This window comes from Felis catus, chromosome X, assembly GCF_018350175.1.
Source record: "Felis catus isolate Fca126 chromosome X, F.catus_Fca126_mat1.0, whole genome shotgun sequence".
NCBI lineage: Eukaryota > Metazoa > Chordata > Mammalia > Carnivora > Felidae > Felis > Felis catus.
In genome coordinates, this window is record NC_058386.1 from 50414043 (window position 1) to 50441048 (window position 27006).

At 36.5% G+C, this 27006-nt stretch overlaps 1 protein-coding gene across 1 annotated transcript; it reads right to left on the reverse strand.

The window, feature by feature from the left end:
- Positions 1 to 20302: 20302 nt before the first annotated feature.
- On the reverse strand, positions 20303 to 24152 carry SPIN4 (spindlin family member 4). The gene has a single exon (XM_006943778.5). The coding sequence runs from the start codon at positions 23600 to 23602 to the stop codon at positions 22853 to 22855; it is 750 nt and encodes a 249-aa protein (XP_006943840.1). The 5' UTR covers positions 23603 to 24152; the 3' UTR covers positions 20303 to 22852.
- Positions 24153 to 27006: the final 2854 nt, after the last annotated feature.

Here is a 27006-nt window from a genome sequence, read left to right on the forward strand (position 1 = left end):
GTGCATTTAATCCATTTACATTCAGTGTTATTATAGAAAGATACGGGTTTAGAGTCATTGTGATGTCTGTATGTTTTTTGCTTGTAGTGATGTCTCTGGGACTTTGTCTCACAGGGTCCCCCTTAGGATCTCTTGTAGGGCTGGTTTAGTGGTGACAAATTCCTTCAGTTTTTGTTTGTTTGGGAAGACCTTTATCTCTCTATTCTAAATGACAGACTTGCTGGATAAAGGATTCTCGGCTGCATATTTTTTCTGTCTAGCACTCTGAAAATCTCGTTCCAATTCTTTCTGGCCTGCCAAGTTTCAAAAGAGAGATCAGTCACGAGTCTTATAGGTCTCCCTTTATATGTGAGGGCATGTTTACTCCTTGCTGTTTTCAGAATTTTCTCTTTATCCTTGTATTTTGCCAGTTTCACTATGATATGTCGTGCAGAAGATCGATTCAAGTTACGTCTGAAGGGAGTTCTCTGTGCCTCTTGGATTTCAATGCCTTTTTCCTTCCCCAGTTCAGGGAAGTTCTCAGCTATTATTTCTTCAAGTACCCCTTCAGCACCTTTCCCTCTCTCTTCCTCCTCTGGGATACCAATTATGCGTATATTATTTCTTTTTAGTGTATCACTTAGTTCTCTAATTTTCCCCTCATACTCCTGGATTTTTTTATCTCTCTTTTTCTCAGCTTCCTCTTTTTCCATAACTTTATCTTCTAGTTCACCTATTCTCTCCTCTGCCTCTTCAAGCCGAGCCGTGGTGGTTTCCATTTTGTTATGCATTTCATTTAAAGCCTTTTTCAGCTCCTCGTGACTGCTCCTTAGTCCCTTGATCTCTGTAGCAAGAGATTCTCTGCTGTCCTGTATACTGTTTTCAAGCCCAGCGATTAATTTTATGGCTATTATTCTAAATTCACTTTCTGTTATATTATTTAAATCCTTTTTGATCAGCTCATTAGCTGTTGTTATTTCCTGGAGATTCTTCTGAGGGGAATTCTTCCGCTTGGTCATTTTGGATAGTCCCTGGCGTGGTGAGGACCTGCAGGGCACTTCCCCTGTGCTGTGTTGTATAACTGGAGTTGGTGGGCGGAGCCGCAGTCAGACCTGATGTCTGCCCCCAGCCCACCGCTGTGGCCACAGTCAGACTGGTGTGTGACTTCTCTTCCCCTCTCCTAGGGGCGGGATTCACTGTGGGGTGGCGTGGCCCACCTGGACTACTTGCACACTGCCAGGCTTGTGATGCTGGGGATCTGGCATATTAGCTGGGGTGGGTAGGCAAGGTGCACGGGAGCAGGAGGGGCAGGCTTAGCTCACTTCTCCTTAGGCAATCCACTTCAGGAGGGGCCCTGTGGCAGCAGGAGGGAGTCAGATCTGCTGCCGTAGGTTTGGCTCCACAGAAGTGCAGAGTTGGGTGTTTGCGCAGAGCAAGCAAGTTCCCTGGCAGGAACTGGTTCTCTTTGGGATTTTGGTTGGGGGATGGGCGGGGGAGATGGCGCTGGCGAGCGCCTTTGTTCCCCACCAAACTGAGCTCTGTTGTCAGGGGGCTCAGCAGCTCTCCCTCCCTTTGTCCTCCAGCCTTCCCGCTTTCTGAGCAGAGCTGTTAACTTATGACCTCCTAGACGCTAAGTCGCACTTGCTGTTGGAACACAGTCTGTCAGGCCCCTCCGCTTTTGCAAGCCAGACTCGGGGGCTCTGCTTGGCCGGCGAGCCGCCCCTCCACCCTGGCTCCCTCCCGCCAGTCCGTGGAGCGCGCACCGCCTCGCCACCCTTCCCACCCTCTTCCGTGGGCCTCTCGTCTGTGGTTGTCTCCGGAGACTCCGTTCTTCTAATCATCTGGCGGTTTTCTGGGTTATTTAGGCAGGTGTAGGTGGAATCTAAGTGATCAGCAGGACGCGCGGTGAGCCCAGCGTCCTCCTACGCCGCCATCTTCCCCTCTCCCTCCAAACTGAAATATTTTCAAAGAACTAAAGAATGTGCAGATAAAGTCAAGAAAATGTTTTGTAAACAAAATGGAAATATCAGTAAAGAGATATAAAATCTAAAAAGAAGCCAAAAAGAAATTCTGGAGCTTAAATATATAATATTTAAAAGGGAAAAATCACTAGAGGTATTCTAACGCAGATTATAGCAGCCTGAATAAATAATTTTTAAGCTGGAAGATAGGACAGTAGAAATTACTGAGTTTGAAGAACAAATTTTTTTTAAAAAGATTAAATGAAAGTTAACAGAATGTAAGAAACCTGTGGAAGACCATCAAATGGATCAATAAATATATTGTGGCAGCCCAAGAAGGGAAAATGAGAAAAAATAAGGACAGAATGTTTGAAGAAATAATGGATGAAGTCTTCCAAACTTTGATGTAAGTATATTCATATTCGTGAATATACGTATACATATGTACATATTCATGTACACATTCATGTATGTACATATGTACATACGTATACATATGTACATATTCATGAATATATATGTATGTATGTATATGTATACATATCCAAGAAGCTCAACAAACTTCAAGCAAAATAAACTCAAAGAAACACACACTGAAACATATTATAATCAAACTTTAAAAGACAAAGGCAGAGAATCTTCAAAGCAGCAAAGTAGACCCAGCTAGTCACATACAAGAGATCCTCATTAAGATTATCAGCAGATTTCTCATCAAAAACCTTGGAGGCCAGAAGGCAGTGGGTAGATTTTATTTTTTTTAATGCTAGGAAAAAAAACTGTCAAAAAAGAATCCTATATCTGATAAAACTTTCCTCAAAAATAAGGGAGAAAATTAGACAGGGTGATATATGGAAATGTTGAATTACTATATTGTATACCTGAAACTAACATAACATGGTATGTTAACTAATTGGAATTAAAAACAAAAACTTTAAAAAAAAAAAGAGACATTTCCAGATAAACAAAAGCTTAGAGATTTTTACCACTATACCTGCCCTGAAGAAATGCCCAAGGTAGAACTGCCGAGTGAAATAAAAGAATATTAGTAATTTAAAACTGAATGAAGAAAATAAGACTGAATGAAGAAAGAAATGGTAAATACATGGGCAAGTTTAAAAGCAAGTATAATTGTAGCAATGGTTTGTAACTACTTTTTGTTTTCTACATGATTTAAAGGATTAATACATTTTTAATTGTTTTATTTTTTTTTAATTCAGAACTTTATTTGTGTACACAAATTTGAATTTCATGTAATTTTTACTTGTCATAAAATATTCTTTTAATTTTTCTTCAGCCACTTAAAAATGTAGCAACTATTCTTCACTCATAGACCATACAAAAAGAGGCAACAGGCTGGGTATAGCCCAAGGGTCATAATTTGCTGATGTAAAATGACCAATTTTTGAAATTTGCAGCATTATCCAAAGTTGGTTTTATTTTACTAAAATAATTTCATCAAATTTACTGATTAAATGTTTTCAGCTTAATATATTTTTATTATTTGTATTTTCATTAGTTAATATACAGTGCAATATTGGTTTCAGAAGTAGAATTCATGGATTAATCACTTACATACATACTTTTAAAAGTATACATCTAAAATCTAGTCTTGTAACTTTGGTTTGTAACTGCACATTTTATTTCCTACATAACAATGCAATTAAAAGCATTGTTAGTTTATATTTTGGGTTATACGATGTATAAAGATGTAATTTTATGATATAAACTACCAAAAGGCTGAAGATGATGCTGCAAAAGGTAGTTTTTGTGTATGTTGTTCAAGTTAAATCAATTTGAAATAAGAATGTTAAAAGTTTAAGATGTTAAATGTAATCTTCATGGTAAACAGAAAAGAAATAGGTATAGAATATAGCAAAATGAAATGGAAAAAAAATTTAAACATTTCACTACAAAAAAAATCAACTAAATCCAAACAACACAGTGATACAAGAAATGAGGGAGAAAAAATAAATAGCACAAATAGCACAATGACAGAAATAAATTTCTCTATATAAGTAATTACTTTAAACATAAATTGATTGATCTTTCCAATCAAAAACCAAAGAATGAAAGAATGGATTAAATCACATGATCCAACTATATGCTATGTATAAATTATTCCACTGATATCAAAAGACACAAAAAGATTGAAAGTGAAAAAATTAAAAAAGCTATTCCATACAAATAGTAACCAAAAGAGAGCATGAGTGCCTATATTAATATCAGATAAAATATATTTTAAATTAAAGTGTTACAAAAGACAAAATACATTATATGTTTTTAAATGGATTGAAATAGAAAGAACATAATTATATACATTTATGTACATAATGGCAAACCATAAAAATGAATGAAGCAAAACTTGACAGAACTGATGGGAGAAATAGGCAGGTCTACAATAATAGTGGGGAGTTCAATACCTCACTCACAAAATTAGAACAACCAGACAGAAGTTATTAAGTAGAGGAATTGACACACACACAAATCAGCTAGATCTAATAGACATATACAGAGCACTATACCCAACAACAAGAGCACACACAATCTTCTCAAGCGCACATGGGGCTTTTCAAGGAAAGACTATATGTTAGGCCACATTAAGTCTCCATAGATTTTTAAAAAATGTTTATGTATTTATGTATTTATTTATTTATTTTGAGAGACAGAGCATGAATGGAAGAGGAACAGAGAGACAATCCCAAGCAGCTCTATGTTCATCACGGAGCCTGATGTGGGGCCCTATCTCATGACCATGAGATGATGACCTGAACTGAAATCAAGAGCTGGTTGCATAATGGATTGTGCCACCCAGGCGCACTTCAATAAATTTTGAAAATATATAATCACAAATAATCTCCTTTGACCACAATAGGATGAAGGTAGAAATAAATAACAGAAGCTAGGGGCACGTGGGTGGCTCAGTCAGTTGAGTGTCTGACTTTGGCTCAGGTCATGACCTCATGGTTCATGTGTTCTAGCCCCTGTTGGTCTCTGTGCTGACAGCTCAGAGCCTGGAGCTTCTTTCAGATTCTGTGTCTCCCACTCTCTCTGCCCCTCCCCCATCATGCTCGCTCTCTCTCTCTCTCTCTCTCTGTCAAAAATCAATAAACGCTAAAAAAAATTAAAAAAAAGAAAAACAGAAGTTAAACTGAAACATTCACAAATGTGTAGAAAACAACAACTACACACACACACACCTAAGTAACCAATAGACCAAATAAGAAATCACAAAGTGGGGCACCTGAGTGACTCAGTTGATTAAGTGGTCCAACTTTTGATTTTGGCTCAGGTCATGATCTTATGGTCATGAGTTCAAGCCCCATATTGGATTCCATGCTGGGCATGTAGCCTGCTTAAAATTCTCTCTCTCCCTCTTCTCTTCCTCTTCACCTCCCCTGATTGCACTCTGGCTCTCTCTCAAAAAACAAAAGAATACAAAATAATTAGAAATTTCTTCGAAACAAATATGAAGACAGAACATACTAAACCTTATGGGACACCATGAAAACAGTGCTAAGGAAGAAAATTTTCAGCTTATGTTATAAAAAGAAAGATCTCAAATTAAAAAAAAAAAAACTTACCACTTAAAGAAATACAAAAGGAAAACCAAGTAAACTTAAAGATAACGTAAGAAAGTAAATAAATATTAGAGCAGAAATTAATGAAATATAAAATATAAAATCAATAGAAAAATTTAAAGAAACAAGTTGTTTTTTTAAAGATGAACAAAAGAAAATATTAGAAGAATCAAGATCAAAAGAAGACTCATATTAGTAAAATCAAGAATGAAAACAATGAGGGGCGCCTGGGTGACGCAGTCGGTTAAGCGTCCGACTTCAGCCAGGTCACGATCTCGCGGTCCGTGAGTTCGAGCCCCACGTCAGGCTCTGGGCTGATGGCTCGGAGCCTGGAGCCTGTTTCCGATTCTGTGTCTCCCTCTCTCTCTGCCCCTCTCCCGTTCATGCTCTGTCTCTCTCTGTCCCAAAAATAAATAAAAAAAAATGCTGAAAAAAAATTTTTAAAAAAAAAGAATGAAAACAATGACATTTATACCAATTCCACAGCTTTAAAAATGATTATGAGAGAGTACTATGAATTATTGTACACTAACAACTGGATGGCCTAAATAAATACACAAATTCCTAGGAGAAAAAAAAATCCTACCAAGACTAAATCACAAAAATTGTAATATCTGAAAAGAACTAAACTAGCATAAAGATTGAATTAGTAACAAAAAGTCTCCCCTGAATAAAAAAAAAAACCTAGACCAGATGGCTTACTTGAATGGATTCTACCAAATGTTTAAAGAGGAATAACAATCCTTCTCAAACTTTTCCAAAAATTGAAGAATAGGAAACACTTTATAACTCATTATATAAAGCTTTTATTACGCTGATACCTAACCCAGTCATATTAACCAAAATTTAAAAAAGGAAAAAATACAAAAGCAAAACAAAACAAAATAAAAATCGATAGACCAATATCCCTTATGAACCGTGAAACAAAACTTCTAAACAAAATATTGGAAAATCAAATTCAGCAGCATATGAAAAGAATTATACACCATGACCATGACAAAATAAGAATTATTCCTGGAATTAAAAGATGGTTCAATATATGAAAATCAATGTAATATACCACATTAACAGAATAGAGGAAAAAACATATAATCTCCTCAAATTGCAGAAAAAGTGCTTGACCAAATATAACAACCTTTCATGATAAAAAAAATATTGAACAAATTGGATTTGGAACGAAACTACCTGAACATAATAAAGGCATATATGGTAAAACCAACAGGAACATCATATGAAAAAGAAACCTATTTTCTAAGATCAGGAACACAACAAGGATGTCTATTTTCAGCATTTCTGTTCAATATAGTACTAGAAGTTCAAGTAGGAGAAATTAGGCAAGAAAAAGAAATGAAAGGCATCCAAATTAGAAAGTAAGAGATAAAATTATCCTTGTCAATGATATGATCTTATCCGTAGAAAATACTAAACGTATTGTAAAAAAGTAATAACTAATAAATAAATTGAGCAAAGTAGCAGGATAATTAGTCAACATGCAAAAATCAGTTGCATTTCTCTACTTAATTAACAATACAAAAAGGAAATTATAAAAAAAATAATTCCATTTAAAATAGCATGAAAAAGAATAACATACTAAGCAATTAACCAAGGATGTAAAATACTTGTACAAAACAAAATCTGAATGACTTTTTTGCAGAAAAAGAAAAATCATCTTAAAATTCATATGGAACTTCAAAGAACCCAAAATAGCCAAAACAGTCTTGTGAATGAGCAAAGCCAGAGGCATCACGCTTCCTGAATTCAAAAAATACTACAAAGCTATATCAATCAAAACAATATGTTACATAAAATCAGCATAAAATCAGACATTTAAACCAAATGAACAGTGGGGAGCTAAGATGGTGGAGTAGTAGGAGGACCATAGGCTTGCCTCATCCCTTGAGAACAGCTGGATAGCTATCAAATCATTCTGATTACTCAAGAAATTGGCCTTAGAATGGATAGAACAAACTTCACAAGTAGAGGGAGACAAAAGATCACTTCAAGGAAGGTAGGAAGTGTGGGCACATGGTTTGGGGGAGGATGAATCATGGGCACTGCTGAGGGAAGGGAAACCTGGTCATGAAGAAAGGTGAGACAGAGTGGAGCACACAGGTATGAGCACAAAAAGAACTCTTCTCTAAAGCCATTGTGTGGGAAAATGAGAGAAGCCGAATTTCAAGAGTTTCTGCAACCAGTGGGGCTCAAAGACGAATTTCAGAGGTCTCTGGCCTTGTCTGGGATAGAGAACTGAGGACACTGCCCTACTCATGGATTGGAATCAGTAGAATTGTCCTGGGAGACTGACAATCAGAGGATCACCTACATAGTACAGGAAGAGATTATTCTTTTTGGAGTAAATCTGTGAAAGGTGGCATTTCCTCTCAAGCAACAAAAGAACCAGTGGGTGCCATTTGCCTCCTCTGCTCCTCAGCATAGGTGCAGGTACACATGCTAAAGGGAGATAACTGAGACATGGGCTGTTTAGCCTGTTTGCTCCAAATCACACACTCCTATGCTGTGGTGCAACTGCCCTTCTGTGTCTAACCTGCATCAGTCCCAGCACAGTGAGACCCTTTCCCAGAAGACCAGCACAGGTACAGGCCACACTAGGTCCCTCAAGTTTGGAATTTTACAAGTCAGCAGGCTAGGGTAGAGCCCAAGGTGCAGTGTTCCAGGCAGGCAAGCAACCCAGAGACAGAGAGTGTGAAATCAGCAATCTACAAAATACCTATGATAAATAAGGGGGAAATTATTTGCCAACTGGAAGTGTTTTCCTGAGACCAGCAAGCACAGACTCCCCAGTACAGGGACAAAGGAAGAGGGTGGTGCCATTTCACTTTCCTGCCCCTCAGTATAAGTGAACTTCAGTAAACAGCAAAGTACCAACACTGGCTGCCTAAGGTACTTACACCAAGTTCTGCTCCCCTACACTCTGCTGGTACTGCTTTTCTCCGTGCAAGTGTGCAGGAACAGTGTAGTGGGCCTCTTCCCCAGAAGAACAGTACAAACCCCCACATGCACCACATGTCTACTGACAATAAAGTTCTACAAAGCTTCAATTCTAGTGGAAATGTCATCAGGTCTCTTTTTAACAGTGGACCAGAGCACACTTAGTTAAAACTCACCACACTCTGACCAAGGCTCCAACACTCCTCTCTGCAAGCAAAGAGAACCTCTTCAGATGACTAGTCTGAGGGATAGAGCAGCCAAAACACAGGAGAGTGCATGCAGCACAGACCAGAGACGCTTTCTGAATCTCCAGGCCCTACACATTATATGACCTTTTCTTGATAAAGTCATTACTGTCAGGAGCAGGAAACAAAACAGGCTTTCATAACACAGAGAAGAATACAGAGACCTAGACAAAACGCCAAGACAGAGGATTTCATCCCCAAAGAAAAGCAAGAAAACTTTATGTCCATGGATCTAATTCAAAGAGATTTAAGTAAAATGCCCTGATCCAGAATTTAAAGCATCAGTCATGAGGATACTAGCTGGGCTTCAGAAAAGCATAAAAGACTCCAGGGAGTCCCTTACCATGGAGATAAAACACCTAAAAACTAGTCAGGCTGAAATAAAATATACTACAAAATGTGAAACCAACTAAATGAAATGACCACAAGGATAGGAGAAGCAAAGGAATGAATAAGTGATATAGAAGTTAAAATTTATGGAAACTAATGAAGCAGAAAAGAAGAGGGAAAGAAAAAATGAATCACAAATTTAGAATTAGGGAACTCAGTGATTCTGTACAGTGTAATGACAATCTTTTTGTAGAAGTTCCCAAAAGAAGAATAGAGGAGAAAGGGTGAAAAAGATTTATTTGAGCAAATTATAGATGAAAACTTCCCTAATTCAGGGAAGGAAACAGACATCCAACTCCAGGAGGCACACGGAACTCCCATCAAAATCAACAAAAGCAGGTCAACACTAAGGCATATTTTAGTAAAATTTGCAAAATACAGAGATAAGGAAAAAATCCTAAAAACAGAAGGGAAAATAAATCTATAACTTACAAGTGAAGACAAATAATGTTTAGCAGCAAACCTATCCACAGAAACTTGGCCAACCAGCAGGGAGTGGCATGATATAGTCAACATGTTGAATGGGAAAATGCAGCCAACAATACTTTATCCAGCAAGGATGGCATTCAGAATAAAAAGAGAGATAAAGAGTTTCCCAGACATAAACTAAAGGAGTTTATAATCACTAAACCAGCCCTGCAAGAAATAATAAAGAGAGCTCTTTGAGTGGGAAAGAAAGACCAAAAGAGACAAAGACTAGAAAGGAACAGAGGCCATCTTCAGAAAAAAACGACTTTATAGGCAATAAAATGGCACTAAATTCATATCTATCAATAATCACTCTAAGTGTAAATGTACTAAATGCTTCAATCAAAAGGCATAGAGTTTCAGAATGGACAAAATAATCATTTTGAATGTAAATATATTAACCACTCCAATCAAAAGACATAGGATGACAAAATGGATAAAAATCAAGATCCATCTATGTGCTGCCTACAAGAGAATCATTATATACCTAATGAAACCCACATATGGAAAGCTGGGGGATGGAGAAACATCTGTTATACAAATCAATGTTGAAAGAAAGCCAGACTAGCAATACTTATATAGGAAAAAATAAACTTTTTTTAAGTTTTAATGTAAATTCCAGTTAGTTAACATACAGTATAATACCACTTTGGGTGTACAATTTAGTGATTCAACACTTCCATACAACCCCCTTTGCTCATCACGAGTGCACTTTTTAATCTCCATCACCTATTTAATAATCCCCCCACCCACCTGCTTCCTGGTAACCATCAATTGTTCTCTATATATAAGCATTTATTTGTTGGTTTGTCTCTTGCTCTATTTATCCCTAAACACCTTGGTATTATTTATCAAATTGCGCATATGACTGAAATCATATGGTAGATATCTTTCTCTGACAGGCTTATTTCACTTTGCATAAGGCTCTCTAACTCCATCCATGTCATTGCAAATGGCAAGATTTCATTTTTTATGGCTGAGTAATGTTCAATTATATTATATAGATAGATGATATCTAGATATAGGTATAGATTAGATATAGATAATAGATTATATAAACCACATCTTTATGCATTCATCAGTGATAGACATTTGGGCTGTTTCCATAATTTAGCTATTGGCTGATATAAACACTGAGATTCATGTATCTTTTTCTTTTCATTAATTATTTTAATGTTTACTTTTGAGAGAAGGAAAGATCATGAGTGCGGGAGGGGCAGAAAGGGAGGGAGACACAGAATCCAATGCAGGCTCCAGGCTCTGCTGTCAGCACAGAGCCCAACATGGGGCTTGAACCCACGAATTGTGAGATCATGACCTGAGCAGAAGTTGGATGCTCAACTGACTGAGCCACCCAGGTGCCCTGAATGTATTCTTTTCAATTAATATTTTTGTATTCATGGGTAAATACCCAGTAGTACAATTGCTGGATCATATTTTTAACATTTTGAGGAATTTCCATACTGTTTTTCAGAGTGGCTGCACCAGTTCATATACATTTAACCAGACTCATTAAAAAACAAACAACAAAAAAATTAAGAGAAATTACAAAAAAAAAAAGAAATTAGAGAGTAGAGGGGCACCTGGGTGGCGCAGTCGGTTAAGCGTCCGACTTCAGCCAGGTCACGATCTCGCGGTCTGTGAGTTCAAGCCCCGCATCTGGTTCTGGGCTGATGGCTCGGAGCCTGGAGCCTGTTTCCGATTCTGTGTCTCCCTCTCTCTCTGCCCCTCCCCCGTTCATGCTTTGTCTCTCTCTGTCCCAAAAATAAATAAACGTTGAAAAAAAAATTAAAAAAAAACGAAATTAGAGAGTAGAAATAGCAGCTAGCACCACCACAAAAATACAAACAATTGTAGGAGAATATTATGAAAAAATATATGCCAACAAATTGGACAACTTAGAAGAAATGAATAAATTATTAGGAACATATAAACTACCAAGACATAAATAGTAATATATAGAAAATCTGAACAGAGTGATAACCATCAAATAAATTGAATCAGTAATCAAAAAACTCCCAATGAAACAAAAAAAAAAAAGGAAAGAAAGAAAAAGGAAAAACTTCCAACAAACAAAAGTCCAGGACCAGATTGCTTTGAAAGAATATTCTGCCAAAAATTAAAGAAAAGTTAACACCTGTTCTTCTCAAACTATTCCAAAAATAGAAAAAGAAGGAAAACTTCCAAATTCATTCTATGAGGACAGCATTACCCTGATAACAAAACTGGATTAAGACACTACAACAAAAGAGAACTACAGGCCAATATCTCTGACGAACATAGATGCAAAATTCTTCAACAAAGTACTAGCATGAAGAATCCAACAATCCATTAAAAGTCATTCTCCATGATCAAATGGGAATTATTCCTGGGTTGCAAGTGTGGTTCAATACTTGCAAATCAATCAAAGTGATACATCACATCAATAAGAGAAAGTATAAGAACCATATCATCATTTCAATAGACACAGAAAAAACATTTGGCAAAGAACAATATCCATTCATTATAATAGCCCCTCAGTAAAGTATATTTAGAGGGAATGCACTTCAACATAATAAAAGCCATATATGAAAAACAATGTAGCTGGAATCATCCTTAATGGGGAAAAACTTAGAGATTTTTCCCTAAGGTCAGAAACAAGACAAGGATGTCCACTCTAATTACTTTTACTTGGCATAGTACTAGAACTCTTAGCCACAGCAATCAGACAACAAAAGCAAAACAAAACAAAACAAAAAATTAAAAGGCATCCAAATCTGTAACTAAGAAGGAGAAGCCTCACTGTTGATGACAGAATATTATAAATAGAAAACTCAAAAATCTCTACCAAGAAATTACTAGAATGGATTCAGTAAATTTGCAGGATACAAAATCAATGTACAGAAGTCTGTTGCATTTGTATCACCAATAATGAAGCAGCAGAAAGAGAAAAGTAAAAAAACAGTCTTATTTACAATTGCACCAAAAACAATGAGATACCTTGGAATATACCCAAAGAGGTGGAAGACCTGTACTCTGAAAACTGTAAAACACTGTTGAAAGAAATTGAAGAAATACATCCCATGCTCATGGATTGGAAGAATAAATATTGTTAAAATATTTATACTACCCAAAGCAATCTACATGCTTAATAAAATCCCTATCAAAATACCAACAACATTTTTTTCACAGAGTTAGAACAAACAATCCTAAAATTTGGATGGAACTACAAAAGACCCCCAAAAGCCAAATCAACCTCCTTAAAGCAAAACATAGCTTGAAGCATCACAATTCCAGATTTCAAGTTACATTACAAAGCAGTAGTGATCAAAACAGTATGGTATTGGCACAAAAAAGATACATAGTTCAACAGAAAATAATAGGAAAACCCCAAAATAAACCCACATTTATATGGTCAATTAATCTTTGATAAAGCAGATAAGAATATCCAATGGAAAAAAGACAGTCTCTTCAACAAATAATTGGAAAACTGGACAGCTATGAGCAAACGTATGAAAGTGGACCATTTTCTTATACCATACACAAAAATAAATTAAAAATGAGCTAAAGACCTAAATGTGAGTCCTGAAACCATAAGATTCTGGAAGAGAACACAGGCAGTAACTTCTTTGACATCAGCTGTAGCAATTTTTTTCTATATATTTCTCTGTAGGCAAGGGAAACAAAAACAAAAATCAGCTATTGAGGCTTCATCAAAAGAAAAAGGAATAAAATCTTGCCATTTGTAATGACATGGATGCATGTAGAGAGTATAATGCTAAAGCAATAAATCAGTTAGAGAAACACAAACACCATATGATTTCACTCATATGTGGAGTTTAGGAAACCAAACAAATACACAAAGGGAAAATACTAAAGAGACAAAGAAATAGACTCTTAATTATACAGAACAATCTGATGGCTACCAGAGGGGAAGTGGATGGGGGGAGGGATGGGTTAAATATGTGATGGGGATTAAGGAGTGCACTTATCTTGAGAAGCACAGGGTGGTGTATGGGATTGTTGAATCCCTAAATTGTATCCTGGAAACTAAATATATCAATGTATGTTAACTAAGTGGAATTAAAGCAAAAACCAACTAACTAACTAGCTAACTTAGTGACTTTATTTCCTATTGTAGAGTATTCCTATTCCATGGCATAATCTGTTTGCAGAGATATGTAAAATATCTACATTGGATACTTCTAATCAATCACTAATATGAAGCCAGAGGCTAAGTAACTCTGTATATGACACTTTGTCACATTTTTAGAAAACTGATTGCTCCCAACATTGCTGGATGATGTATGAGAGAGAAGAATGAGCTCAGAAATTTGAATATCACCTCAAGAGGTGCAAAATTAGCTAACATCTATTCTGAGTACTCTGAGTCTCTTATGTCCTATAGCCACAGGAATGAAATTGGGATAATCATATGGAGAATCTAATTCTGTTTTCACTGAATTACAATGCAATTTGAACTCCCAGCTTTGCAAGGTGTCTACTGTTACAATGTGGGCATATATTAGAAAAGAATGAGATCCTGTAGATTAGGATAATAATGTATGTGGATATCCTGATGAAGTTGGGAACACTGTGCTCCTAAATCCTGATGAATTTTTATTGCCAGTGGAAGATGTCTTTCTTTCCAAGCAGAAGTGGCCTTCCTACCTCTAGCACAAATGGTCTCAATAACTTCAGTGGAAGTCACCTGTTGACCCCCAGTGGCAGGTGTATCCCCACCCCAAGTGATATTTGCCTCCCCACCAACATTGCTGTCAGCATTTCCACCTCTGTCTGAGGGGATTAGCCCTGAATTGGCTGAGAAAATAATAATGATCTCCCTTCAGTTAGTTGCCATGCATGACTATACTTATTTTACTCCTATTTCCTCCACTACCTCCTATTTCTTCTAAACCCACAACTAGATTCAAGTGCCAGCAAGCTCCTGAAAGTGAAGTATAGATTGTGACCCATGAGAAAATGTGGTATATTCCAAGTGAACCACTTCCATTTTATCATTTATACAAGGGGAAATTCTGAGCATGCATTTGGGAATGGATACTGTGGGTGTGGGATAATGGTACAAGGAAGGTAAAGTTGGATCAGGCCAAATGTATTGAAATGGGCTTATTAAGCAAAGAGTCAGTATTTGATGCTGAAGCTTAGAGAGTTAAAAAGATCTTTAACAGTTTTATTGCTTGGCTGAAACATGGACCAAGAAAGCTCACCATGGGTTGATTGAAAATGGGCAACCTCTCTTCATTTAATGTAGAGAAAGGGATTCAGATTCATAGGCAATTGGAATGTTAGAGTGGATTTGTGATTTAAGACCTACTCACATAGAGTCCAAAAGTCATACCTTTCTCCAATACTTTGAGAAATAAATCTGTGAGGGGAGCCCCAGCACCCTTGAAGAACTTTGTGATCCCTCTTCTCTGTACACCTGAACTTAGAGTAGAAAACACATCCACTCAATTGGAAAACATAAATGAAATTGAAGTAACTGGATTGGGGTGTCAGGAGCCAAATGGTGGCACTCAACCACCGGAAGCAAGGCAGATGTGACTACCATAATGGATAGCAGAGTCAAAGCAATAATCAAAATAGTCTGGCTCATGCATTGGCATTGGCTAGTTAATTATGATGTTCCTGGAAGTGAATTAAATGGGAAGCCTACTACATTCTTACTTGGTCTGTATAAACAGAAAAGTTCTAGTTAAGTGAAAAAAACGTATAACTTGAATCATAAAAACAAAGTCACGGGTTCTCAATCAATTTTCAGAATCGAGCCTGTTAACATACCCAGAACTTCTTGAAATAAGGGGAGGCCAGGTTCCCTTATTAAAGAACCCCAATCAAGTATGGATAATGTATACTGTTAATCTTACCCAAAAGGACTTCCTTCTCAAAAGGACCCCTGCTCTTTTTCCAGGGTAACTGTACATTGAAGAAAAGAAGTAATCCAAACTTTTGAGGGCTACTGAACACTGGCTCTGAACCATCACTGATTCTAGGAGACCCAAAACATCACTGTAGCCCTCCAGTCAGAGTAGGAGCTTATAGAGGTCAGGAGACCAAGAGACTTTTAGTCCATTTCTGTCTCACAGAGGTCCCAGTGCATCCCTAAACTCATCTCACGGTTACTTTCCCAGTTCCAGAATGCATAATTGGAGTAGGCATTGTTAGCAGTTGGCAGAATCCCCACATGAGCTCCCTGACCTATGGAATGAGAAATATAAAGGTGAGAAAAGCTAAGGGGGAAACATTAGAATTGCCTCTACCTAGGAAACTAGTAAATTAAAAGGAATACTGCATTCTTAGAGGGATTGCAAAGATTAGTGGAACCAACAGGGGCTTGAAAAATGTAGGAGTAGTGATTCTCACCACATCCCAATTCAACTCTCTCATTTGGCCAGTGCAGAAGACAGATAGATCTTGAAAATGTCAGTGAATTATCAATAGCTTAAACAGGTGGTGACTCCAATTGAAGCTGGTTTACCAGGTTGTGGTTTCATTGCTTGGGCAAATTAACACATTCCCTGATATCTGGTATGCAGCTATTCATCTTGTGAATGCCTTCTCCACCATCCTTGTCCATAAGATCCACCAGATGTAATCTGCTTTCAGCTGGCAAGGCCAGCAATACACCTTCATTATCCTGCCTTAGGAGTATATCAACTCTCTAGCCCTATGTCATTTTTCCCCACAAAGACCTTAATCACCTTCCTTCTACAAAATATTGCACTGATAGTGATGAGAAATAGTAACTTCTCTAGACTTATTGGTAAGGCATTTGCATGTCACAAGGTGACAAATAAATACAGCTAAGCTTCAGGGGACTTCTACATTCATTACATTTCTATGAGTCCAGTGGTATGAAACATGTCAAGATATCCCTTCTAAGGTGAAGGGTAAGTGAAGGATCTGGACCTCTTCTAACCAAGAAATAAACCATGGGACTTCTTGACTTCCATAATTGCATGAGGGAATTCCCACAATGAATGAATGAATGAATGAATGAATGAATGAATCCTATAGGTCTTGTTCCTCTGGAGAACCCTGAATACTATATTTGCTTTGCATAATGAAGGTCAACTTCAATGGGATGATGTCCTTCTGTCTCCATCTGTTTCTGTCTCTCTCTGTACCTCTCTCATCTGAATTCATATAGTACAAATACACCCTTCTCACCATTTAATGATACTTGTCACATTATTTTTACCTTGTTTTATAGAGTATTATACCCACCTATATCTTTGTCATTGGTTTTAAGGCTACATAAAGCATAAAATATTATGTGTTATTCATCTTGGTATTTCAGCCTCTAGAAAAATGTCTTGCATATTTTGCTTCATCCTATGAATAAATAAATTATAAAATAAACAAGTATGAATTAAAGTAACAAGAGTAGAAAGCCTGATTTATGAAAAACTCCTATGTATCTTTCTTTTGGGATTATCTAGAATATGTCTTTAAAAACAAGTTTATATCCTTTCTGATATGAGTGCTTAATGAGGGAATGAAGAATGGTTGTGGAAATTATGTGAAGAAATGAACATTGAGTTTTTCCATTTTCAAAAACTTTGAACATAGCTTGGGTAGTCATGGGTAAATTCATAAACATATTTGGAATATTCTGTAATATAATCAGCCAATTTAGTGATAACTTTTTCTTTATAAAAGAGATTTTGTCCAAACAACAGACAATGTAGACCTTTTCCATCTCATTCACTTGTTTCAAGCTTGTTATGGTACATACTAAAATAAAAGCAAAAAAAAAAAAAAGATAACTTTACACCTATATTTACTATAGCTTTTATTTGTATTCTTTCCCTTTAAAATCACTCTCTCAAATCTTCCCAGTTCCCACACATTAACTCTCTGATCTCTACAGGTAATTCATAATCCTGGAGATCTTTCCTTACACAGATAATCAGCCATGATATTAATTCTCTTCACATGTCTCTTAATATTAATTTCTGAAATTATTAATTCACAAGTTCCTGTCTGAATTGTTGCTATAACCTCCCAGCTATGATCCTTTACTCTAGTCGCTGACATTTTCATGACATCATTCAAGAGTTCTGGAAATCTGGAACTATGGAAACATGAGTATTCACTTTGACATTATCTCTCTTCATCCTCCTTGTCTGAAGAAAGCCAAGAACCAGAGTTAGTAAGCTGGCATACTCAGGCCTTGGATATATTGGAGGTGATGAATTTTCTAGAGATTTTGAGAAGAAAAAAGACCCAAGGCCAAGTAAGATCTTACTAGATGATGGAGGTATTTCAAATCATATTATTCAATGAGTGATATAAAGACAACTGTCACATTTTTGCTTAAAACTGGTAACTTCCCATTTCCCTCAGATTGAAATCCAAGTTCCTTGGTCCAAAATATTGTACATGGATATGGTCCCTGGCAACCTCTCTGATCTCATTTCCTTCCATTATCCTTCTTCCTTCCTCACTTCCCATAGTGAACACACTAGGCTGCTACCTCCAGGCACATTTTGTCTCAAGGCATTAACACCTGTGGTTTTTACCCTCACTTTATTCAGGTGTTACTGAAATGTCATCTGTTCTGAGAAAACTTCTCTATTCACCTAATAAGGTGGTATGTCCAAGACTCTACTTACCCTGCTTTACTTTTTTTCAAAGAATCATCATGGCCTGATGTATGTATAAAGTATGTTAGGAAGAAAAAAGTAAGAATTTGGGTCCACCCAGCGTGGTATAAACTGTAAGGGGTATGGGAATGAGGACTTTGTTCCTGCTTTTTTCCCCTTCCTAAAACAGTGTCATAATCATTTCCAGTCTTGCCTCTGATTTAGCACCAATATATGAGAGATTTCCAATATCACCATGGAACAATATAAGGCCTGATTCTAGACTGGTGGCCCAAAGAATAGGGGCGACTCTCTACCCAACAGAATGTAAGTTGGAAGAGAAAGAGACTGACAGTTTTCTTCACTGCCTGGTCAAGGCTGAGCCTCCCTCTGACTCCAAGTAAGCAAGTGTGATATCAATAATATTACCATGGAACAATCCAAAACTTGATTCTAGTCTAGGAACACAGAAAATTAGGTGGTAAAAGCATAGTAGGTAAACACAGTACATTGATTTTTTTCTATCTTCCTTCCACTAAGACATACTTTCATACTTTGCTCACTGCTATATACTCAACCTCTAAAACAGAAATATGCTGAATCCTTCCTAAGATTAACAAGCTTTGGGATATCCCCAAATCACTGTAAAATAATACATGGCCTAAGGGTGGTGGTGACGCTCTTCCTTCCCCCACTAGGATATATGCTCTAAAACAGCATAAACTTTGTATAGATTTTTCACTGTTCTATCCTCAGGTCCTAGGCCAGGGCTGAGCCTCTATCATGAAACAGTATAATGTTTGGTTCAGGACTTGAGGCTTAGCAAGAAAGCAGGGACTAAGAAGCATTATTATTATATATCTAAAAAGTATATATATTTGTATTTTCACCTAACATGTGCATCCTTCTAACCTTTTAGTTATCACCAAAACATTTACACATTTATCACATTTTTAATTATTTTATACCTACCTTATATCTTTGTTATTGGACTGAAGGCTACTTAAAGGATAAAAAACCATCATGTGTTAAGAAAAGAAGGCTTTTGTTTTTGTCCACTGCTGTGTCCCAAAGTCTTATAACAGTGCCTAGATTAACACCAGCCTTTCTCTGAGTGTCAGAATGTGGGGTAACCCCATAATATTATCATGGGAAAATGTAAGGCCTTGTTCTGGTCTTGAAGTCATGGGTGGTGGTGGATATCTGCCTCAGTTATAGCCAAGATACAGTCTTCATGAGAACTTAAATTTTGTCTTTCTTAGTCAATAGCTAGTGTTGTAGCTAGGGTCAAGCATTCCTGAGTGTCAAAAGCGGTAAAAATACCTAGAGCAGTAACAAAGTATTCTATGGTTGGTGTTATTGCTTGTTTTGTTGTTGCAATCAATCTTCCAATTAGAAAAAAAATTATTTCTACAATAAAAATACAAAATAAATTCCACATGATTTAAAGTTTACCATTCATGTCAAAATTTAGAAAAGCACAAAAACCAATACTATTATCAATTATGACTGGTTATATTTGAGGTAAATATATAAGACAGACAAGATTCACACCAAATTCATGTTAGTGTTTGCCTCAGCAGAGTGAGGAAATTTTCTGGGAAAGGGATATATGTAATTTTCTGACTTTTAAAGAATATAAATCTATATCTAAAGTAAGTATACTAAATTGTTAATATTTTAATTATTTAATATGGACATTGTTGATTTGGGGCAACAGTAAACAAATGTTATATTTTACATACTCTCCATATTATGTCTTAATTTTTCAAAATAAATAAAATACAAAGAGAATTTAAAACACCACTATAGCTGATTTATTATAATGTTTTCAAAATTGAACTTATTTAGGAAATATGCATATGTATATGCAATATGCAAGGACATAAAGCATCTGAATAATACAATCAAGAAGGTTAATAATAAAGAAAACTCTAAATTTTGTATTTTATAGAAACCATACATTCTTTTTTTAATAGAAAGTTTAAATAAGCCAATTACCATTGGAGAGATAAGAAGGCTGATTAAGGATCAACTTCAAAAGTGGCACCATAATTAAATTGTTTTACAGTTTAGTACTAGCTAACTTTCAAAGGACAATTAGAATTTGAATAAAAACTTTTTTAAATAAAAAGAAAAACTAATTCTAAGGCTGTTTATTTCAGAACACAAAAAGAGACTCACAAATTCATTTTTAAAGTTAGCACAATTTGAAAAACAAAACTTGATAAAGACAGGGTAAAAAAGAAAAAATGCAATTTCACTTTGAAATGTAAATGCAATAATTCTGAATAAAAAATTCGTAACTAAAATCCAGCAATGTGTCAAATGATTATTACAACATGACCAAGTAGGATTTATTTCAGAAACACAAGTTTGGTTCAACGTCAAATACTTACTCCTCTAATTCATTAAATCAACAAATTAAAGGAAAAAACAATCACATGATTTTATCAGTGGATGCTGAAAGATATTTGATAAACTTCAGGGACCACTTTTTAGTAAGCCCCTTAATATGAAACAGGAATTAAAAAATGAAATAAAGAAACTCCTTAAACATTTTAGTGGTTAATGACAATTTACCAATAACCAACAATAAATGTCATGTTAATAGGGAATAGTAAAGACAATTCTATGAAAATTACACAAGACATGCATATCTGTCATAATCATTATTCAATATTATTTTGAATAAATAAAATAATCTGTATTTGCAGGTGAAATGATTGTTACACAGAAGGTTGAAAATATTACATATTTTTAAAAGTGTAATTTAGAGGATTTAATAAGCTGATTAAATATAAGGTAAAATATTTTTTAAAAAAGTTATCTGTAGTTTGTATTGTCAAAAATAAGAAGTTACAAATGAGGAAGAAAAAATACCCAAGTCAAAATGTCAAGATGTGACAAAATCTGTAAAAATACTTGGAAGTAAGTTTAATCAGATATAATAGACCCATATGAAGAACATTACAAATACAAAATCAAAAGATTTTAATTATGTACCCAAACTCTTGAGTGTTAAGGATTAATATTATTAAAATAATCTTCTAAATAGAAATGCAGAAATGTAACACAATTCTAAGATCAGAATTTTGAAAGAATGCATTTAATTTTCATAGAAAGAATTAATGTCTAGAACAAGTTATATGAAAGAAAAAAAAAGGGAAAGAAAAAAAAAAACATAATGAGAGGTAACTTGCTTTGCCAGAGTTCAAAATTTATGGTCAAGCCACTAATGTTAAACAATAGGATACTGGCTCACAAACTCAAAAATGAGTAGTTTATTTAATAAATATCATAGTATAATCAGGAATCCAATGTGAACAAAATGTATAGTTGGACCTTTATCTTATACCACATACAAAATAAATTCCAGATGCTTTAGTTAAACCTAAAATTAATAAAATTAATTAAAAAATTAGAAAAAATGTAGGTGAATATATGTATGATTTGGGGTGGGGGCATTCATCTGAAAAAGATAAGAAGCCAAAAAGCTGAAAAGGAGATATTAGTCTATCTAAAAATTAAAAAACAACAACGGCAACAACTGTACAGTAAAATATAACATCAATAAAGTCAAGATCAATGATAGAATGGAAAAAAATACAAATGGGCTACATGATTAATATGTACCATAGAGAAATATAGTAAGAATTCCTATAAACTTATAAGAAAAAGATCAAAGATTCAATAGATAAACAAAAGATAAGAACTGGAAAATCACAAAAGAAAAAAATTCAAACAGTCAACAAAACAAAACAAAACACCTCCTTGAGTATGTCTATTAAAAAAATACTACGTAATTTTTTACCTTCTACATTTGCAAATTTTGATGGAGAGGATACTGGAGAATGAGCACATTCATTTTGTATAGTAATTTTGTAATATCTCTTAAAATTAAATATATCTCTTACCAGCAATTCCATTTCTGGGAATCTACCCAGTAGAAATAAAAGCACCAGAATGTATGGCAGCAGTGCTATGGTGAGAAAAGGAAAGGAAATAATTTAAGTGACTATCAATAACAGAATGGTTGAATACTTTTTTGGTACATAAATATACTGTATATGCAACTGCTAGAGGGAAGGAGAGAGAGAAAAAGGCAGAGGGGAACAGGGAGTGGAGAGGAGGGGAAAGGGAGAGGGGGACAGAGAAAGATTCATAGCTACTGATTAGAAAAGATACGATGAATATTCCAAATGTGAAAAACAATTACAGGGAAATGAGAAGGCTTTTCATTTTTACAGAAAAGACTACAACAAACTTTCTGCAAGTGGATGGGAAAACGTGGAAGGATATACATCATATTCTTAACATTTGTTACCTGGAAATAAGAAAGAGGGGAGATAATAAAATGGGGGAAATGGGGGAAAGGACCTGGTGTGGAGTTACACCATTAATTTTTCTTTAGTTTTTCATTGTTCCAATGGTCATGAATACTTTTCAATTTCTTATTAGCACCCAACTTAGCTCTTCACTTACAGAACAAGGCAATATCAAAAGTACCAATGTAAACTTGGGACAAAACTGTGGAACTAGTCAATGTAAGATTTGGAGGCACAATCAGTAACAAGTAATAAATTCCTGAATCTCTGACACCAAAACTTTTCTCAAAAATTCACAATTGCAAGAACATGACATGTTTTACATTTAATAGTTCTACGACTTTTGTAAAGAGCACAATGTATTTAGGGAGTTTTCACCAAGCCATAGACATAAATGTGAATATCATCATCAAACTTGATGAAGTAGACAGACGGTTTGGCCACCACTTGATGGATAAAAATGCCGGTTCTCTTGGACCCATCATCTTTGGCATGTTCCACTTGCTTGCCCACGAGGCTGTCGATCACTTCTCCAGGCTCCCGTTCTGCTGTAGGGAAATAGTAGTTGGAATCTGGAATGATGCGCAGGTCACCATCTTTGTAGTCATCCAGCAGCGTGTACATATAAAGGACAGGATCTTTCTCGTAGGTGATGTAAAACCAAGTGTCCATCACGGGAGCTCGCGCCAGGACCATGCCTTTCCATTCATCTTTCGTACCGTGCTCACCCTCAAACACATGCCCCACCGCTTTGCCAATCAGGAAATCTGCCAGACGAGAATCAATGCGAGGAGTTGGCACTCTTTCAGGAAGGATTTCTAGCGCTAAAACTCTCTTATCTCGGTGCAGCTCTAGTCCATATACACTATCTTTGCCATCATATTTGATGATGTAGAGGGTGGGCTTCACAGAAACCTGCTCGAGCACTGTGCCCTTCCACTGCTCCACCGGCTCGTTGCCTTCCTTCCAACCGTGTTGAATGCGGCAGCCTACGATGTTCCTACGCGTGAGGAAAGTGGGCTTGCGTCGCTGCTTCCTGTGGGTGTGCCTTTTCTTCATCAGGTATGCGGACACGCCATCTACACCCATCGGAGGCACTGTTGGGGGCGACATGGCTCAGGGTTTAAGGAGGCTTAAGCAAAGCTGACACTTGTTCGATTAAGAGGACCAAAAGTCAACACTATTCAATATTATATCTGTTTTCGTGATCTCACAGTGCGTCCTCCCTTCCCCAATCAAAAGGCTTTCGCCAAGTCTTGACAAAAACGCTCTAACTCTGACGGTGGACACTGATACAGCGTGAGCCTTTTGACAGTGTTCTCCTTTTCCGCTCGGGAGAAGTGTCTGCAGCAGTGGCGGTTGCCGCAGGAGATGGCGGGCTGGCTTGTACTGCCCACGCCTCGCACCCGCCCTGATTCCCAACCCCAAGTCCCAGAATTGACCACTTAGCTGTTATCGATGGTGTTGCCGCTGCGAAACGGTGACTGAGGAGACGACGGGAAAGGTAGGCAAGGAATAAGAGAGTTGACTGCAGCAGCAAAGGCGAAGGCAGCCGTGGGTCTTTGACAAGTCCCTGCGGCCTCTGCTTCGCAGCGCTGCTTTGCTTGGCCTAGCTCTGGCGCTGGGGCTTTTGCTGCTTCAAGAATCCGACCCCTCTGAGCCCGCCTGCACTTCGGCCCCGCCCCCTGCCATTCCTCCTTCCGCTCGGTCTGTAGCAGCAGGGTGGGTCAGTGCGCGCACCCGCGTTCAGTCCACACAGTCTCAGGCTCTCCTTCATTTCCTCACGCGCTCCCGGACCTCTTCCCTCAAACCGGAGCCAGACTGGCCGGCTCCCTTGCTCCTTCTTTCTGGCTGCTTTTCGCCTGTCAGCCTTCTTCACAGCCATTCAATCTGCTCCCTATCTTACAGGAATTCCTCACAAAGCCTTTAAAAAATAATATTTAATACACACATACACAGAATTTATACATACAAATTATTTTCTTTCAGTTTAAGGAATATGAGAGCAGTGAAGGAAAAACTTCTGTACAATCCACCATCTTGATCCAAACTTTCTTTTATATTTTCTACCTGATCACTCCCAGTAAATTACTTTTTAAATGATCTTTTTTTTTCTTTCCTGAATGTAAAAGAAATGCATTGACATTGTGGAGAATTTCTGAAATTCAGTGAAATAAAAGATAAAACTAACTTTAATCTTACCATCTAGCCATTCAGCAAAATGTTAGCTCTGATTTCTTTCTCATTAAGTCCATGCTTATATTTTACAAGATTTGGAGATTTCATACCTTTACAGCTTACTTTTTTCCATTTACATCAAGAGCATTTTCCAAGCTTATTAAATAGTCTGAAAATGTGATTTAAATTGTCCCATTTTTTTTTTGTGCGGATGATTCATTATTTATGCTAAATGACCTATGACAAATAGATAATAAAGCTAGTTTACCTTAATATATGGATTTATTGAGCTAGTATAAACCATATTTTCTAAGAATATTTAATGACATGGAAATCCACATATGAGATAAGAACAATGTGTGAAAAAGCAGGCTATGAGGTAAAATTGTGGAGAAAATAATTTTGTTGAGAGGGAAATGAAAGCATTGTTGTTGTATGTATTTGCTGTTTTTCTGATTATAGAACTGCATCCTCATATGGGAAATCTGGAATATAGAAAAGAAAGTGTCCATAATTTCATCTTCGTCAAGTCACAGGGCTCTTATGAGGATTAAAAGTGAATGTCTGTAAAACTTTTAGCCCTGTATCCTGTTTTACAAAACGGCAATTGAAAACAGGGAAATCTAGCTCCCTCATTATCATTCATCACCTTACATGGGTGAGAAGAGAATACATCAAATCATCACAGGTAAAATAAAGGCTACTAATTTATTTGGAAATGTAGGAAAGCAGGGGAGAGAGATGCAAGACAATACTGGCTGCCTCCACATTTCATACCTTCCAAGGTAGGCACAGAAATACCTAGCCCTCATACCATTTAGTAGCTCATTGGGCAGAATATCGTGGATCCCCAAATTCCCGGTGTTTCCCAGGCCAAAGATTTTGGAGATGGGATAACTCTCCAATACTACATTATAAGAAAGTAATTCCAAGGAAACAAGAAAACCACATATACTAAAAGGTACTTCTAAACTCTGTAGAATGACATAATGGTGTGTACATATTCAGACATATATACAACCTACACACTGAAAGAAAGAAGGCATGTTTAATTGTCATGTCATTATGTTCCACAAATAATGTGCCCCAGGTAATTCTCCACACCAAGATGTGATAAGATCTTTTTTTGCTTAAAAGATCAGTTCACAGGGAAGAGAAGACCACCCACAGGGCAAACAAGTGGAGGGCAAACAGTTCATTCAGGCCCTTTGGGTATATACTTAAATGGAATTATCCTTCACAACACCACAGAGAAGCCTGAGAAGACAATTTCTAATACTTTTCTTCTCTAAAACTATGATTCTAGTGTTAAATTATTGCCTAAGATTATGGTATTCAGTGGACCTTACCACACTATGATATAATATATAACTACAAAACCATTCAAGAAAGAACTTTTATCTTGCATCTCAAGTGTCTTACACATACTAGGTACTCAATATTTGTTAATAAATAAATAAGTGGTTTTAGCTGCCCTACTCCAATCCAAAGAAATCTTCCCAAATGAAACAAATACTCTTACACAAGCCTCTACAGACTAAAATCCTAGAGACTCAAAATCTCTCACAGTGGCTTTGTGTATCCCTTCAAAACCCCCAGAACACCGACCCTGTGAATGTGTCCAGAACTCTGGAGATGATTAGGAAAACACCATCAACCTACAATATGTAGATAATAATAACATCCACTTCAAAGGGTAGCTGTAAAGATTAAATAAAATAAATAAAAGTAAATTTATTAACACATGAACCAACTTATGTAAGTACTTGTGGTCTCCTAATTAGTCATCTCCTAGAAAGTCTTGTTTCTTACCAGGTTTTTCTGTAAAACCACCTCGCTCATGCCCCACCTCTAAACCTTTGCTTTATTTTATACTCAAGCCCTCTTGCTCAGGACCTGAGTGTAAATCAAAAAGGGACTGTGGAAGGATTTTGTCGTTTATAGCCAGTTTCAGAGCAATCTTTTAAATGCTGTAATTTTCTGGAAGCCCAAATGCTGTATAAATGAAACATTATTGAAAATAAATTTTGGAGATACAGTGATAATTTATAATTAGATGGGTGGTGGAGATAGATAAATGCTACTAATTCCCTTGTATAAGATGGATTATAATGCATACTATGACAGGTACTAATTAAGCACCAGGGACCCAAAGGAGATAATGAATTGTTATGGCTGGGGATATTGGAAAAGATAACTTGTAAGGGTAAGAAAACAAAAGGAAGACATTCAGAAAGTGGTAGAATATTGAGGCATTTTCAATCTAAACCGAAAATAGATGAAGGAAAGGCACATAGGGATGCGTGGTCATAGAATATGTGCAAAACTGGCCAGAATCT